General features: G+C 42.9%; 1 protein-coding gene across 1 annotated transcript in view; it reads right to left on the reverse strand.

Moving 5' to 3' along the window:
• LOC306833692 (low-density lipoprotein receptor-related protein 1-like) overlaps positions 1 to 16,396 on the reverse strand; it is an 87,405-nt gene that overhangs the window by 27,796 nt on the left and 43,213 nt on the right. Inside the window, exons 8-35 of the mRNA XM_079359155.1 lie at positions 15,936 to 16,158; positions 14,986 to 15,175; positions 14,722 to 14,865; positions 14,328 to 14,564; positions 13,982 to 14,162; positions 13,408 to 13,630; positions 13,076 to 13,265; positions 12,856 to 12,978; positions 12,527 to 12,667; positions 11,779 to 11,904; positions 11,305 to 11,421; positions 11,101 to 11,181; positions 10,834 to 11,001; positions 9,136 to 9,318; positions 8,490 to 8,687; positions 8,116 to 8,361; positions 6,763 to 6,960; positions 5,411 to 5,615; positions 5,129 to 5,293; positions 4,627 to 4,871; positions 3,493 to 3,624; positions 2,508 to 2,735; positions 2,202 to 2,376; positions 1,828 to 1,922; positions 1,540 to 1,689; positions 1,247 to 1,387; positions 352 to 480; positions 127 to 258 (exon numbers count right to left, since the gene is read on the reverse strand). Coding sequence (XP_079215281.1) covers positions 127 to 258; positions 352 to 480; positions 1,247 to 1,387; positions 1,540 to 1,689; positions 1,828 to 1,922; positions 2,202 to 2,376; positions 2,508 to 2,735; positions 3,493 to 3,624; positions 4,627 to 4,871; positions 5,129 to 5,293; positions 5,411 to 5,615; positions 6,763 to 6,960; positions 8,116 to 8,361; positions 8,490 to 8,687; positions 9,136 to 9,318; positions 10,834 to 11,001; positions 11,101 to 11,181; positions 11,305 to 11,421; positions 11,779 to 11,904; positions 12,527 to 12,667; positions 12,856 to 12,978; positions 13,076 to 13,265; positions 13,408 to 13,630; positions 13,982 to 14,162; positions 14,328 to 14,564; positions 14,722 to 14,865; positions 14,986 to 15,175; positions 15,936 to 16,158 — 4,766 coding nt within the window. The remainder of the gene's footprint in view (positions 1 to 126; positions 259 to 351; positions 481 to 1,246; positions 1,388 to 1,539; positions 1,690 to 1,827; positions 1,923 to 2,201; positions 2,377 to 2,507; positions 2,736 to 3,492; positions 3,625 to 4,626; positions 4,872 to 5,128; positions 5,294 to 5,410; positions 5,616 to 6,762; positions 6,961 to 8,115; positions 8,362 to 8,489; positions 8,688 to 9,135; positions 9,319 to 10,833; positions 11,002 to 11,100; positions 11,182 to 11,304; positions 11,422 to 11,778; positions 11,905 to 12,526; positions 12,668 to 12,855; positions 12,979 to 13,075; positions 13,266 to 13,407; positions 13,631 to 13,981; positions 14,163 to 14,327; positions 14,565 to 14,721; positions 14,866 to 14,985; positions 15,176 to 15,935; positions 16,159 to 16,396) is intronic.

Consider the following 16,396-nt stretch of genomic DNA (forward strand, 5'->3'; position numbering starts at 1 on the left):
CTGAGAAAAAACAAACAAACACAAAAGGGCATTATGTGCCACCCTTTGAGTACTCACTTGTCTGAGAGAATGTCAGCTTTGAAATGTCACTTAAGCTTGTCAGTGATGTCCCTTAGTGTTACTCACCAGCGTGGAAGTCGATTCCAACAGCCAGAGAGGTGCCAGACACCGGCACCAAGGCGTCAGATTTGTCTGCAGGGTCGAGCGGGATTCCTCTGATTCCCTCATGAACAGAGTACAGCAGGAACGAGCCCATACCTGCACAGAGACAGTCCAAAAAAAAAAAGTTCAGTTTTAGGCACACTAGATTCTTTCTGTACATGGGACTTTATCTATGGAGCTTTGTCTTACCCTCACATGACTGCTGTCCTGTCTTGAGGCTGTATCCAGCAGTGCACATGCAGGCCCTGGTTGTAGTCGAGGTGGGCAGACACAGTTGGGAGCAGTCTCCATTGTTGTTACTGCACAGGTTGATACCGGCTAAAGAAAAAAGACATGATCAGTGTGGTACAAAATGGTTAACATAAGAAAAAGCTGGTAAATTCAATTTAAATTACTTCATTCAAATGACACAGGATTATCAATTACATGCAGTCATACAAAAACATTTGATTGAGAGAACAAAAACGTTGGTCACATAAGGCAGTATCCACTCCAACCTAGGTAGTGGTAATGAAAGCAAAACACTTTGCCATCCACCATAAAAGAACACACAAAGATGGTAAACTTAAAACAGGTGGAAGAACATGGCAGCTTGAAGACCTGCCAGCTATATTTGTTGTGCTGAGTGGGAAAAGTATGGGTTCCCTGTGGACAACAACAATGCTGGAGTGTGAGTGGTAGATTTGGTGGAGGATGGTGAGTCAGCATTGTTTAACTAGTGTGTGGTATGTGTGTGGAAACACAGAGGGCATCACTCATATGTGCCAATCACTGGAGCGAGGCAAAACACTGATCCCCATCGTTTTAAAAAAGCCTCTGTTCTGCGTATGTGCCTCGGTTTAATGACGATCTTATTTAGTTCCAAATGACATTTAATGGAATAAATAAAAAAAATAACTTTAACTACTATTAAAATATAAAAGGACAAAACATAGCAGTTTACATTTTAAACGTTTTGCTGCTTTATTCCTGTTGTTTCAAACTCATCGAACTGTGACCCCAAATCCAAAGTACGTACTGAACCTTGACCTCTGTGTGTCATTACAACCCAACTGACGGGAAGTAGAGTTGGAGTTATTCTTACCTTTCTGCACATCCTCATCATAGATCCTCATGTGCATCATAGGGGAGGTGTTGTTCCGCAAGATCTTCCAGTTTCCTCCATCCTTCTTGTCACATGTTCCTATCTGGTCAGTCCCCTGGTCGGCCCACCAAAGCTTGTCACCTACCAGAGAGGATGTTTTATACGCTACAATTAACAGGGGGCTACAGGTTTTAAGGTAATAACTAATTAAAATATAAGCAGCAAATTTAAGCTATTTTCAAATAGGACAAATTCGAAAACAAAGGGGATACATTTGAAACCTTTCATCATACCCATAATAGCCAGGGCTGTAGCTTTGGTGAGTTTGCCTTTAACACCTTCCAGGATCTCCAGTTTAGTTCCATCCAACTGGCAGCGGTTAATGGTGCTGTTCCCTGAGCTGATCCAGTATAGCTGCTCATTTTCATAGTCAATGGAAAGGCCTATGTGGATAAATGATAATGCACTTAAACATTTACATCTCCTACACCAATATGTGTTCTCATTGCTCTCCAGCCGTAGAGTTAAACAGCTCATTTCATGTTGGTTATCTCTGGTAGTAGGGGGTTACGTCTGCTCACCTACAGGTCCCTTTTGATTGTTGAAAATTATAGTGTGGTTGCTACCATCCATGTTAGACATGCTGACATTGTCGCCGTCAGTCCAGTAAAGCTTCCTAAGGAGAAAAGTGAATGTCTGATTGACTCAAAGGGAAGAAGAAAAGCTTTCCAAAGAAACACTTGATGAGAAGACCCTGAACCTTCATTAAGTGTTTATTTTCTGACTAAAAGCCACAAGCAAACAAAAATAAAGTCATAAAATTCATATGCCATCATTACAGCAAATGGAGGATTGGTTATTAAGTGTCATCATTTTAATTGAAGTTTCAGCATTAGAAAGCATATGCTTATCTTGAACTAACTACAGCCTCTGAATAAGTAAGCAGAAAACTCACCCCAGTAGAGGATGTGCCACCAGACAGTGAGGCTTGTCTAAGCCCTGGATGACAGCGTTCTTGAAGGATCCATCAAGTCTTGCCACATTGATCTGCTTCTTGTTAGCATCATAGCTGGTCCAGAAGAGGTTTCTTGAAACCCAGTCAACAGCCAGCCCGTGAGCATTGGGAAGATCTGAGAATTGTAAAAGCCACAAGTGAAAAACGTTAGGGTTTAAGATACCAGACACATTAATAGGTCTTTACTCTAAACTTTAAGATTTTAAAAGATTTTTGATGGACAGATATTCTTGTAATCACTCTTACCAGCAGACACAACAGTCTCAATCCCAGTGCCGTTAATGAAAGCTCTCTTGATAGTCTGAGTTCGAACATCAGACCAGTAGATGCGATGTTCCACAGCATCATAGTCCACCACTGTCACATTGTCTATATCTGGCACAGTGAAGGAGATGATGTAGTTGTAGTATGGGTTGTCAATGTCCACACCCCGGATCTCAATCTGACGTGCATAAAGAAGGAACTTGCGGGACTCTGGAAGAACAAAAATATAACAATGCAGATAATTAGAGATATTTCAGTTGCGTATCCAAGAACATTCTAATTGAAATTTACAATTTGGGCTTTTCTCATTGGTACAATCAAATCAGAGGGGGAATCCAGAGATATCCCAGGAAACGGAAGACCAGAGGGTCAACATGATTAGCCAATGATATGTTGCCTTAATTAATTCTGGGTTATCTGGCGTAAGCAAGACACCTTTAAATAAAATATTCATGCAACTTTGACTCAGTTTAAGAAGCAGATAAATTGAGGGTTTGGTTAAGACTTCTATGATACCTGTAAATGACTGTGTTAATGGTGAATACATCAGATGCCTTTTAGTCTACTTATCCTTGAAGCTACATTGCTGAGTTGAGGATTGTTTGGTCATATAACACGCTCATTAGACCCTGTTACCATAAGTGAAGACCTCACCACAATTCTTTTGACAGTCTTATTTATGACAAAAAAATGAGAAGGAAAGGAAAGAGGGCCCTGTGGCACAAACAGAGAAGATGTAATCAAATCTTTGCCACATGAGATGACAGCTTAAGACGTTGATGTCTCGCATTCGGGTGCTCGGAGCACCGCAGCAGTCATGGTAGTCGTGAGAAAAGACTCCTGCAAACAGAGAGTTTTTTTTCTTGCCCTTTGATGACAAGGATTAGAGGTGACAGCTTAGTGAGTAAACTCTCAGCCTAAGTGATTTTAAGAGAAAAAGGCAATGAGAGTGTTTGTATGCCCTTACCTTTGCAGGTGCGCTTGTCAGGCTGCAGCTTCATGAGGTGAGGGCAGGCACAGGAGAAGGTCTGGTTGAAGTTGATAAGGCAGAGGTGGGAGCACGGGCTGCTACCATCGTCGGAGACACACGGGTTAGGAGCTTTAAGGATGAAAAAAGTTAAAGAATTAAAGAGAGAAATAGACGGAAAAAGACAAAGTAGATGTGATAGATGAAACCATATTCTATATAAAGCATGGACATCGTCTCAGTGACGTCACCCACTGTTTTCTGAAGAAGCGTTATGAAGCCTGTCGATGGCGGTCACCATATTGGTAATGCTGACTCTAACTAACCTCCAAATAATTGAGAAGCATACAGAGGAGGAAAGTATTTCCTTTAAGGGTAATAATTAACATTCTATAGATCACATTGAATTATCTCCAGAAAATTCACAAAAAGCGAATACATTCCTGACTGCTGCAAACAGTTTAATTCAAGAGAATCTTAGTTGAGAGTAATTTTGGGTGTCATGATCACTCAATCAATAGACCCTACCCCCAAGAAGTTTTGAAAAAGAAAAAAGAAATAAATAAAATCCCACCAACCCTGTCAACAACTTTCACTGGCATTAGTTACAGTTGTCAATCAACAATAAAGTGACATCTCTCTTTTCCTGTCTAAAACTACAGGACCTTTCTGCTGCTCAGACACCTTTGGGATCCAGAGTGCCATTGGCTACATAATGGCAATCGTTCAATGTAGCAAGATGCTGCAGTTTCACAGTTATGACAATCTTTCGCCATCTTGTCAATCATTATGTGCCTGGGAGGGAACACATGACATTTAAGTCTCGCGAATACAGTTTTGATTCTCTACCCAGCCAGTGGGAAAATGCATTGAGTGAGATCAACAAGGCGGCAGGTAGCGTACAAATAGCTGGCTGAGGAGAAAACATGCTTCACAAATCTTAAAGTCAGAATTATCGTGCAGGTAGGAGTCCTTAATCAACGCGTTTAACAAAGAACAGCAATATTTTCTCCATTCTCCTTTGACTTAAACCCCAAATCACCTGACATACAGGGAGTCAGTCGGAAAAAGGGAAATCATCTATTCTGTGAGGTTGTCTTTCTGTATATGTTAAGTAACTTGTGTCCAACCTACCCTGGGGTTGTCTTGACGGGTGATAGACCTGCAGATCAAAGGGTTGTGTGTTGGTGCGCTGGACTACAGTAACATTGTGTCCTGTCCATTTGTTGGCTTTAGCCAGAGTATTGGTTCTCCAGTCAGTCCAGTAGATCTCGCCTCCATACATGGTCACAGCAAAGGGGTGGGACAAATACTCGTGACCTCGCAACACCTCAATCAGCCCAGAACCATCGTACATAGCGGAGTATATAGCATCTGACCTGGAGAAGCATTGAAACAGTGATGTCTGCTTTGCATAATGGGGACAACATTTGCATATGCTTAAAGGCACAATGTGTTAAATCTACATACTGTGTGTTTAAGTAAATACATGCAGCTCAAGCAACAACGTCTGCATGATTATTTAAAACAAAAATGTCAAGTAATAAAAAAAAAGGCTGCAAAAGTAGTGCTGATGTAACAGTGAGTGGGTTAACTCAGTGCCTTGAGAACGCAGAGAACAGTCACAAAATGCTACCTGGCATCAATCCACACGATGCGTCTTTCCATGTAGTCCACAGTGAGTCCGTTGGGCCAGCCCCCACTGCCTGTTTCCCTGTGTATGGTGCGTCTGCCTTCACCACTCATAGATGCTGCTTCAATCCTGGGCAAACTGGCATCCCAGTCTGTCCAAAACAGAATACTGAAGAGAAAAGAAATCAATGTAAGTCATAGCAAGAACAGCAATGGGGAATATATCCAAGCTAAAATATTCTTTTAGTGTGTCTACTGGCTCAAAGTCCACCAATCCATTTCTTACCCATCTCTGGGGTCTAAAGCAATGGCCCTTGGGTGTTCTACTTCTCCAGCCAGTAGAGTGGTTCTCATGGTCCCATCCAGTTTTGCCACCTCTATCTGGTCCAGATTGCTCTCCACCCAGTAAATGTTTCCTGCAATCCAGTCCACAGCCAGGCCCTCTGGAGTAGCCAGGCCGTACTGAATCACCACCTCAAAACTGGTCAGGGCTGCATGAGACACAGAGACTTTCAAATAGAATTGTATTTTGGCCCCGTCACGCATTTCATAACTCAAAAAGCAAGCTCAAAACATTAATCATAGAGTTATATAGAATTACTATGTCAGAGGTTGGGTTAAGTAGAAACAGATCAGTTGTAATTAAGCTTATTCAGTGTAAAGGCTTGACTCATCAAGAGGAGAAAAGCCAGCACTTACAGCTCATTGCACAAAGAAAACAAACCCTTATAAACAGTGATTTGTTTTGAAGTCTTTACTCTAATGGAATCTGTCAGTGAATGGAACGCTCTGCTGCTGAATCTCTCAGCATGGCTTTAACCAGCTCTATCTTCCCAGCCTCACTCACCTCTAAAAACAACAAATATCCAACACAAGCTCAACCCCCCTTTGTATTTTCCCAGAAATATTACATCATGCAGAGGAGTGTAAACCAAAAGTGTGTCCTTCACAAAGTCTTTCAGTTGTAATTAACGATGGAGGGTGGGCCCATTTCACAGTTTGCCTAAAAGAATACTGGAGTTACTGGCAGCCTTTCTGTGCATATTTGTCGTGTTGGTTGTCCTTTTGAGGTGCTGAAAAGATTAATCATAAAAAGCAGCCAGAGCTCAGCCATAGGTCGGTCCCAATGTCATAGCTAATGAGCCCTATTTAAACGGTGAATTGGAGAGCTGAGAGCTGGAACTGGAGTGTGTTTTGCCTCCTTCTCTACATCAGTGTTCTAACTGCAGTCACGCACAGTGAGTACTGAGACAAATAGGAGGAGACAAAGCCTTCCGTGTGCCCCTCCGAGTGCTGCGCTGGGAACACAACCTTGATTGGCAAGGAGACCTGGGGTTTTGCAAAAGGAACGGTCCACCATGACCCAGGAGATTTATTCAGGGTCACAGACCGCCTCTGCTGACCACAGATGATCTTTAAAAACATTTGGCTCTGAGAAATAACATGAATTCACCAGAGGGGGGGGAGTTAATTTCTGAGAATTGCTCAATTGCTTTTGGTCACAAAAAAGATTGCACTAAAAACAAATATATTACATGGAAATGAGACTGTTTTAGTAGCTTTACACTTAATCACCCTGTTTTACTCTTTACAAAACAAAAAAAGACAAAACGAAACAAACGAAACTTGCTGCTTCACCTCCATTGTCAGACAGTTTCCCACGATATATCTTGTCCTCAACAACATCAGTCCAATACAGGGTGCTCTGGTCAAGGTGAAAGTCCAAAGCGATGGTGTTCCTCAGGCTTGGTACCAGCACACTGAACTCCCCCTTGTGAAGGTCGATCCTTCTGATTTCATGCCGGTTTGAAAAGATGATAAAAGGCTTGAAGGGATCTGAGGACAAAAGAAAATGTAATCCACAAAAGAGTTAATGTCTCAGCACGGTAAATATCATCTAAAAGACCAGTTCAGCTTCACTAAACCACTTGTTGGGTTTGGATGTAATTCTGCTGTGGCAGAATTACATCCAAACCCAACAAGGAGGTCTCTGTGAATTCTCCCCTCTGTCTGCAACTCCTATCAAAACAGCTGAATATCTAAGGAGATTAACTTTTCCCATTCAGAAATATTTTTTACCGAAACATGATGATGCCTTAAGCCCTGTATATACATATTGAATAACCAGTTATGGAGAGCATTAAGCTCCATTTCCACCAAGCGGTTCAGCTCAGTTCATCTCGGTACAGCACGCATTATGTGGCGTTTCCATAGGCTAAAGCCGGGACGGTTCCCCAAATTACCGACCCGTACCGTCCTACGTTTTGGTACCCTTCTGTTGGGGTGCGAAGTATATTGATCCAACCCTAAAAGGTGGAGCTAAACACTGCAGTCCGTTGATTGGTCCTGTACGAGAGCGACATTCAAAGACAAACAAAACCCTGACATGTTTAAATACAGTTGATTGTTTTTTAGTCTTTATTTCTCCTCCCAGCATACAGCCTTCTCTGAAACAAAGCTGGATTGTGTTTTGTAATAAAGAAAAACATGCCAATGCACAGTTTCGCACTCCTGACAAAAAGCATCCATAGCACAAAATATTATGAAGTTATTTCTCCTCTCCTTTCGTTTCCCCGTTTCTCTCTTTTTAATAACAACAAAAAAAATCAGCAGTGGCGGTCATATTTCAGGAGCGGTGCACCGCCGCTGTTAAATGCATATGGGAACACTGTGATGGCAAAGTAGATGAATTGCTGGATGTTGGTCTTCGTTAACTGTGTTGCGTCTTTCTTCTTTGTTTAATTGATTAGCGGGGTAATACGCTGCTATAATGTCAGGCTATTACGTAGCTGACGGGGCTATGGGCATCAGGCTGAGACGCCGCCTACCAAATATGGCACGGTTGGCTGTGGGGACGCAAACAGGATTAGACTTTACTGAACCAAACCGAACCAAACTGTACTGATCCATACTGAGCCGCTTGGTGGAAACAGGGCATTTGAGAAAAAAATTCTCAGTTTGTATACCGGTAAATAAATACATTATCCTTACCAGAGCTTTTGCAGCTTTCCATGTCAGATTCCAGCTCCCAGCCCTCATAGCAGGAGCACTTGACGCTGGATTTCTCCTGCTCGCACTTCTGGCTACACTTGAGATGTTTGGCACAGAAGCTCTGAATCTGGCATGTCTTGTTGTCTGCTCCCAGCTCCATGCCAAGTGGACATGAGCACATGAAGCCCTCCCCTGGAATGATGCTGCAGTTGTGACTACAGCCCCCATTGTCCAACGAACACAAGTCTGCAGGCAGGAAATAGAGAGAAGTGTGTTGGAATGTGCGTACTCAAGATAATGGGAGAGTTTTCTGTTAGGGTGGTGGTGTTTTGAAATATGAAAGATAAAGGACAAACACAAGAAAAATATCTTACCACAAAGTTTCTCATCAGAGCCATCTGGACAATCATCAGTGCCATCACACAGCTTCTCTGCCGGCAGACAGATGGAGTCGTTTGTAGCACACATGTGGTGAGACAACTTGCACACCAACGCCTCACAGTTGTCCTCATCAGAGTTGTCTTCACAGTCACTGTCACCGTCACACACCCAAGCCTTGCTGATGCAGCGAGCTGTCCGGAGCACAAAATACACACTTTAATTGGTACGGATTGAAGATCGTCTTAAATCCTCTTAAACATACTCATAGGTTACATTTTTAAAAGCACCTTAAAAAAAAAAAAAAAAAAAAAAAAAAAGATTAGAATAATAATTAGATAAAACTGCCATTGTCAGTGGATTTGCATGGGAACTGTTCTAAGTTACGGTGGGTTAACATCTGAATTCTAATTGTTAACTATTTCAAAATAATCTCAAAAGCCAAATGAGGAGCATCAGGAATATCTCCTTTTTGTATCAAGTTTGAGATTAGCAAGTTATTCCTTAAGCGCAGCAAAGGTACGAAAGGGTGCTTTTTGAGTTTTTAATTAATTACAACATTACATCTCTAAGTGCCATCATAAATAAGTTGCATCACACCCTTAACCTCTTGCTGCATAAGCTAGTTACAAGGGTCCTCACCAGAATCCCTACAGCTAAACTTCACCGCCGGGTCACACATGTGGGTGACACCCTCGCAGTTGCTCTCATCACTCAGGTCCATGCAGTCTGAGTCCCCGTCGCAGCGCCAGCGCATGGGGATGCAAAGGCCGTCCATCCTGCACTGGAACTCGTCTACGTGGCAGCCACCTGGAGGCCGGGTAGCTGGAGAGAGAAAACGGCAAGACAAAGTGTGATAGTTAGCCAACAGAGAAGATGTAGTTTGCAGCTCAGGCAATCTCAGAGGAGCAATAAAACACACGTAAAAAATCAGCTGGTGAAAAATAACTACACACTCCAAACAAGAAAGAACAGGGTACAATAATAAGATATTCATGTGTAGATGTGTCATAATGAGTTTACAACCTGACACTAAGCCAAGTTAGACAACAATTACTCCCGCAGCTCACTGACAGCTTTTAAAGGCGGATTAAAGGCACCAATGAGGCACTGGCACAATCACATCCCCTCATGGCAAAGGTCAGTTCTTGGCACATCTTAAGCCGGAAATGGGCCGGAGACCTTTCAGCACTCGACTACAATATATAAAGGAGGAGGAAAACAGTATTGCTTTTTATTACAGCTAATGACTTCCAGGCAGAAGGTAGAGAGTGTTTACAAACACACACACAGTCAGATGCACGATTGCAAACAGCGCAGATTGCCCATTAGACCAACAGGTCATGCTGTGCCCCGTGTTTTCATGCTGAGACTTGACAGCAGTTGGCTGTGATTCTGCATGGATCAAACAGTCCATACAATATCTAAACACACAGTATAGAGGCACCTCTGTGCAGTACTAAGGCCAGAGGCAAATGAGCTTTAAGTACATTTCAATGAGCTTAAAGTACAAGAAATCAAGAAAAAGCCAACACATTTATATATTAAATGTTTAACGCACAAAAAAATGTGTTTAGTGGGAAAAAAAGCATCTTCAGCAACAACCTTACTGGCTGTACAAAATGATAGCGTGGATTTAAGTTCTCCTCCGTACCAGTTACCACTCTGATCATTTTCTGTGGAACAGGAAGTGCAGATAAAATAACTTCCACATCAAGCAGCTGCACAGAACAAATCAAACGATTAAAGCATCTTAGGAGGAACACCATCAGCCTCGCTTTCTCTATGATGACCTTTACAGAACACAGATACTCCATGCAACACAAAGGTGAAAGAGTGTGTGCAGATCATCCACCAGTGCATCGAACTTAAAAAACAAACTAAAAAATCCCAAACAGTCAACAAATAGTGACATATATGGTCTTCCTGGGAAACGCTGTCATTGATAATTTAAGCCTCTTGGGTAAACATTTCAGGTCTTAAAAATCCATGGTTCCGAATAAATCTGGAAGAATCTGTGCTATGCTATGAAAGGGAACTGTTACACACTTTCCTTTTAAACATGTAAAGTCATATCACTGCAGAAGTCAAAACATCCGTGACCTTTGCACAAGACTATGAAATGAGTTCTATTGTTATATAACCGTAAAACATAATCCCATCCTGAGCAGTAGTGCAGAGAGGATTTGTTGTAAATGATAAGTAAGAACCAAAGGACAGGCAGGGGCATGCAGAGCAAGCTTTATGTAAACATCATGAAATACAATACATGATGTTACAAAGGCTCGACTTAACTGGTAGAAGTTTAAAGAGCAGTGCTATTTCAGTTTGGTACAGTACCCTGGTTTGTACAATTGGCGTGCGTCTCATCACTGTAGTCTCCGCAGTCATTGTCGCCATCACAGGTCCAGTATTCTGGGATGCAGCGGCCACTGTTACATTTAAACTGGACACTGGAGCAGGAATGACTGCAGCCTGCTTCGTCACTGTTGTCACCACAGTCATTGTCTGTACAGGAACACAAGCAAACATGAATTATAGTGAGTCACCGGATTGTTTTAAAACCCAGCTTGATCGAAGGTGAAGCAAGCAGAAGATAATAATTACCGTTATCACATCGCCAGTTGATGTTGATGCAGCGGCCATTTGCGCAGGTGAACTGGGTCAGAGGGAAACATGTGGGGTAGGCTGAAGAAGGGCAAGAGTGGAAAGGTTAAAAAAAAAAATGAGTGCATCTGTTGTAAAGACAAAAAAACTAAAGATGTGCGACTTGAGGAAAACAACAAATATGACGGTGCAGTAAAGACTCACCGCAGGAGTCTGGTTCATCCGAGCGGTCTCCACAGTCATCGTCCAGGTCACATGTCCATGAGATGGGAATGCAGCGCCCGCTGGCACAAGGGTACTGATTTGGTGGACATGTGCGAGCTGGCAGGGATCAAAGTGTGCAGCAGTTTAGAAGTGTAACAGGTTTGCCCTTCAGTTTATTTCATACACTAAGATAGATCTTGTAAAAAAACAACAACTCACGGACAATGACCATTACTTGACTGCATGTTAAATAATGCTGGCATCAGTTCAGTGAGTTATACAGCATTAAGGCAAAGCTAAATTTGAAGTGAAGTATATATGTTTTACTTGCAACACGACTGCCTGCCAACAGCTTCTAAAGCCTCCTTTTGAAACCAAACCTCAACAACAGCAATCCCAATCAAGTCTTGCAAATCACAGATCTAAAGACAGAGAAAAACTTCTCAACTAAAGAGATTTTCTATTTTGGCATACCAGAGCAGGTGGTGTTGGATTCGTCTTCATCATTGCCGCAGTCATTGTCTCCATCACACAGCCATCGCAGGGGGATACAGCGGTTGTTCTGACATTTGAATCTGTCAGCTGGGCAGGTGTGCTGGTCTGGCGGAAGGAAACAGATGTAAATTATTTTACAGGGTCCAGTGGTTACATTGTTCCCAATGTACAGAGGCCATAGTCCTACGGGAAGGTAGCCTGGGTTCAAGTCCAATGTGTGGCTCTTTTCCCAGCTCAATGGCACATGATAATAATACAGGTTTATATGATGCTTCCCCCTTAAAATAATCCTGTAAAGCGACACAGATGACCCAGCACTCAGGTCATTGTGATTTTGGTCCTTCAAGCGGGCGGCCCAGGTTCAAGTCCGGAATTTGTCTCTTTTCCCACATGTTGTTCCCTACTCTCTCTCCCTGGTTTCCAAAGCCACAAAATAAATCTTAAAAAGATAATATTAATCCTTTAATCCTTTCCATCAGAGTAAGTCAAGTCACATGAAGTCAACAGGAGTTCCTGATCCAAGACAAACATGAGACCCTGGATCTGACTCTCATCTGATGAGAAGAATGGCCAAGAAAATTACAGTCACATTAGACAGCACGAAAAGAGGCCATCTTGGAAAGTAAAGCATGTGCTCTGTCAGTCTGAATTAGCTAAGACCCTTTAACCGAACTTGTGTTTGTCTATGTGTTGCTGTGTTACCATGACAATGACGTGGCACACTTACGGCAGAGTTCAGGCGCCTCATCACTGTTGTCCAGACAATCGTTGTCCCCGTCACACTTCCAGCGCACTTGGATGCAGCGGTCATTCTTGCAGGCAAACTCCCCGGGCTGGCACTGGGGTGGGGGCACGTAGGAGGGGTTGGCTAGAGATGAGATCAAGGTTGGGAGAAGAAACAGATGGGCCAATGAGACAAGAGTCAAGCACAGAACAAAGCTTTTTGGCCTCTGAGTCTAAGTAAAAGTATACTAGCTTACAGATCCAGCAGAAATATGAAATTTCCTTAATCTTTCACATCTATCATTGGTAAATCCTGGTAAGGCGGCTAAGTACCTCTGCAGGTGACATTATCGACATCCAGGATTTGATCGTCGGCACAGCCACAGGACCTGCCATCAGGAATAGCGAGGCACAAACTGCTACAGCCACCGTTGTTGACTCGACACAGATTGGAGCCTGCAAGGAAGGACACACAAAGAATAAAGGTAAAATACTACCATCATATTTTACACAAACCATAAGGTGAGACTAGATGAGTACAAGACGGTTATACCTTGCTGCTGGTGTGCATCGTACACTCGGATCTCAAAGATTGGCGGCCTCTCATTGCGGAGTAGTGTGACTGTTTTAGTAGCCTGATCCAGTTTGTAAATGCCACCTCCTCGGCACTCATTCCAAAAGAGAAATTGTTTGTAATGACATAAGCCAAAGGCGTGGTTAAGCTCCTGCCCTTCGTACACTACCTGTTCAATCAGATGAGAAGAAAATGGTAAGATCTCGAAATTGATGTCACAATTAAGCATTTATATACTGTTGACTTTTTATAACCATTAAATACACAAATACAGGATCATATAAAGATAAAGATGGTTCCCAAGCATTTACCTTTCGCTCTGTGGTGTTGAGGTAAACCATCTCAATACGGTCGTAATAAGCATCAACCCAATACAAGATGCCCTGGGGGATGTCCAGACTCAAGCCATTGGGCCACAGCACCGTCTTACTGGTCAACAACACTTGGTGATGGGAGCCATCCATCCAAGCTTTCTTGATCTTCCCTCTGTTGCTCTCCGTGGGGTCCTCTTCCCAGTCGGTCCAGTACATCCATCTGGGAGACAAAAAAAGTGTCAACACAATGAAAAACCACGTGGGATGAAACAGTGTTGTGAAAAACAAGAGCCGTCAAAATGTAGCTTTGAGTTTTGTTGGACTTTGAAGGAGCATTCTACAACAAACTAAACTTAACTAAAAAGGAGGGACCACACAGAAATCCCTTGAGAACTCAACATCCTCCAACCCACACACACAAAGCTCAGACCATGCCCACAAATGTAGAATTACTAATAATAACTGAAAGGTTTAAATATGCTGCAAACAATTTTCGTAACCTGATTAAAAGTCAAAAGTTGCATTAGTGAAAAACACAACCATAAAATAGCTCCTCCCTCTAATGACTCACCCATTCTGGGGATCCACCACGATTGCCCGCGGGTGGCTCATCTTGCCCTCAATCAGAGTCTTTCGGGTCTGTGAAGCCTTCTCCAGCTTGGCAACACTGATAGTCTTCTTTGGCCCATCATCTGTCCAGTAGAGATTACTTCCCATCCAGTCAACTGCTATCCCCTCTACGGTGTGTATACCTGAGATAAGGAAAAGAAGTTGGAGTGAGAAAAGAACCTATTAGCTCGCAAAACGGCAGGATGATAATCCAGAGAATAAATTGAAAATGCTATGGAATAACAGGAATTCTTTGTGGGAGCCAAGATTTGGTAAGAGGGCAGAAAAAGTTTCCAGAATCTTCTTACCTTCTCTTAATATGGTGTCTCTTTCCGTGCCGTCAATCTTCTGTCGTCCAATATTGAAGCTGGTGGCATCAGCAAAGTAGATGAACTCACTGGCAGCGTGGAAATCCAGAGCTCGGGGGTTCATTAGGTTCTCGATGGGAATCATGTACTCATCAGGCACTTTAGCATTCATGTCCATGCCCCTGATGATTCCAGGACGACCCTTCCCATACACCAAGAAAAGCTCGTGGTCGGGCTCTGCAGAAGAAGAAAGGAACTTACAATACAGTAAATTCCTGTTCAGGATTTTCTAACTAACATTTATATAATGCCATCATCAATCATCACAGCTGAACTAATGGAAAGTCATTATGTAATTTTGTTCTTATTGGATTTTTCTATTTTCGATACTCACTCTTGCAGGATTTGCCATCACTGCCAAGGCTGAAGCCAGAGCGACAGCGGCAGGTGCGAGTCTTGTGACTGTTGCTCAGCAGACAGATATCAGAGCATCCTCCTGCCTTCCCGAACTGATCAAGAGCACATGCATGGCTACGCACTAAACCAGGGGTCAAAGGCACAGAATAAGTCAAGCACTGACGACTGTTTTAAATTGGCGTAGAACAAATGAGCTAGCAGTCAAGCTAAGAGCTAAGAGAGGACTTTACTAGTCAAGTACCTTGAGGTTGGCGTCTCTGGTGGTACACTTGTAGTGCCGCTCCTCGGTCTACCCGGATCACCACCAGAAAGTCAGAGCTGTTGAAGCGGTTCACTCGGATCACACTGGTCTTGGCGTTCAGGTTGCCTTCGTCTGAGTTGGTGGCATACAGGTAGTTCTCAAATACAGTCAGGCCGTACAGGTGTTCAATCTGAAATACATGAAGACAACAAAGCACAGAAACCAAAAGGTTGTCTTGAGTTTGACGCTGAACATTTTGACAATCTCAGTAAAAATAGCTTCTGGAAAGTTATGGCTTGAGTTCGACAAATTATCAACTGTCTGGTAAGTTCTGCACGCTATTGCAAGGTTCGAGAGATGGGAAGACGTGGGTACAAGATAGACAGACACAAACAAAGTAAGATCATTAAAGTGTTTGTGTAAATTTGGTGCAAAGCAGCATAATGAACCCACTTCAGCTGTTAAAACAAATGAGCTTTTACTTTTAAAAGGGGAAGTTCCCTCTCCTCAACTGTCAAAATGATGTATGGGCTCGGATCATGATACCTTACCCACCATTCATACACACACACACACACACACACACACACACACACACACACACACACACACACACACACACACACAACACCACTATCCTCCAAGCCACCACAACCTTGATTTCATTAAGATCATTACTCCACTCTCAGTTTGAGACAAGCTTTGCTAGAAGCAGACTAATATGTTTAGAGAGGCAGTTGCCAAGGGGGATCACACAATCTTTAAGTAATATCAATCAAGGCGCAAAAAAATGACTTTTTTTCCAGGAGAGGGTGACTCTTTTTTTGCAGGGTACACAGGAAATAGGGTAACGCCAAAAAATGAGAGGATTAAACCGGTGATGATACAGACTGGAGAAACTGAGTCTGTAGGGACCATGAACGCATGTTCATTTATTCTTCAAAGCTTACCATCAGGCCCTGGATAATGGTATGACGGTTCTTGCCCTCATAATCAACCACTTCGATGTAGTCCAGGTAGGCGTCAGCCCAGTACACCAACCGGTTGACCAGGTCCAGTGTGATACCATGAGGGAAAACAATCTTGCTGTCCACCAGCTTAGTGCGGTTCTGACCATCCATGTCACAGCGCTCCACCCTTGGTGTGGACCCATAATCAGTGAAGAACACTTTGCTGCAGAAGAGGAAGAGGAGCACACAAAGGAGAGTAGACTTTAGTAAAGGTAATGACACAGACGAGGAAAATTGATCACCCAGGAGAAACATGATGAAAAAGATGTCGGATGACACGATAACTGAGGTACTTGTAGGCATGCATTTAAAATGGTAAACAAAAAACAGAGAAGTGAGACTCAGGAAAAAGAACTACATCAGATACCAGCTTGTCAGTATCAGGAACCTGAAACAGACAA

The sequence above is a fragment of the Symphodus melops genome (assembly GCF_947650265.1).
Source record: "Symphodus melops genome assembly, chromosome: 13".
Lineage (NCBI taxonomy): Eukaryota > Metazoa > Chordata > Actinopteri > Labriformes > Labridae > Symphodus > Symphodus melops.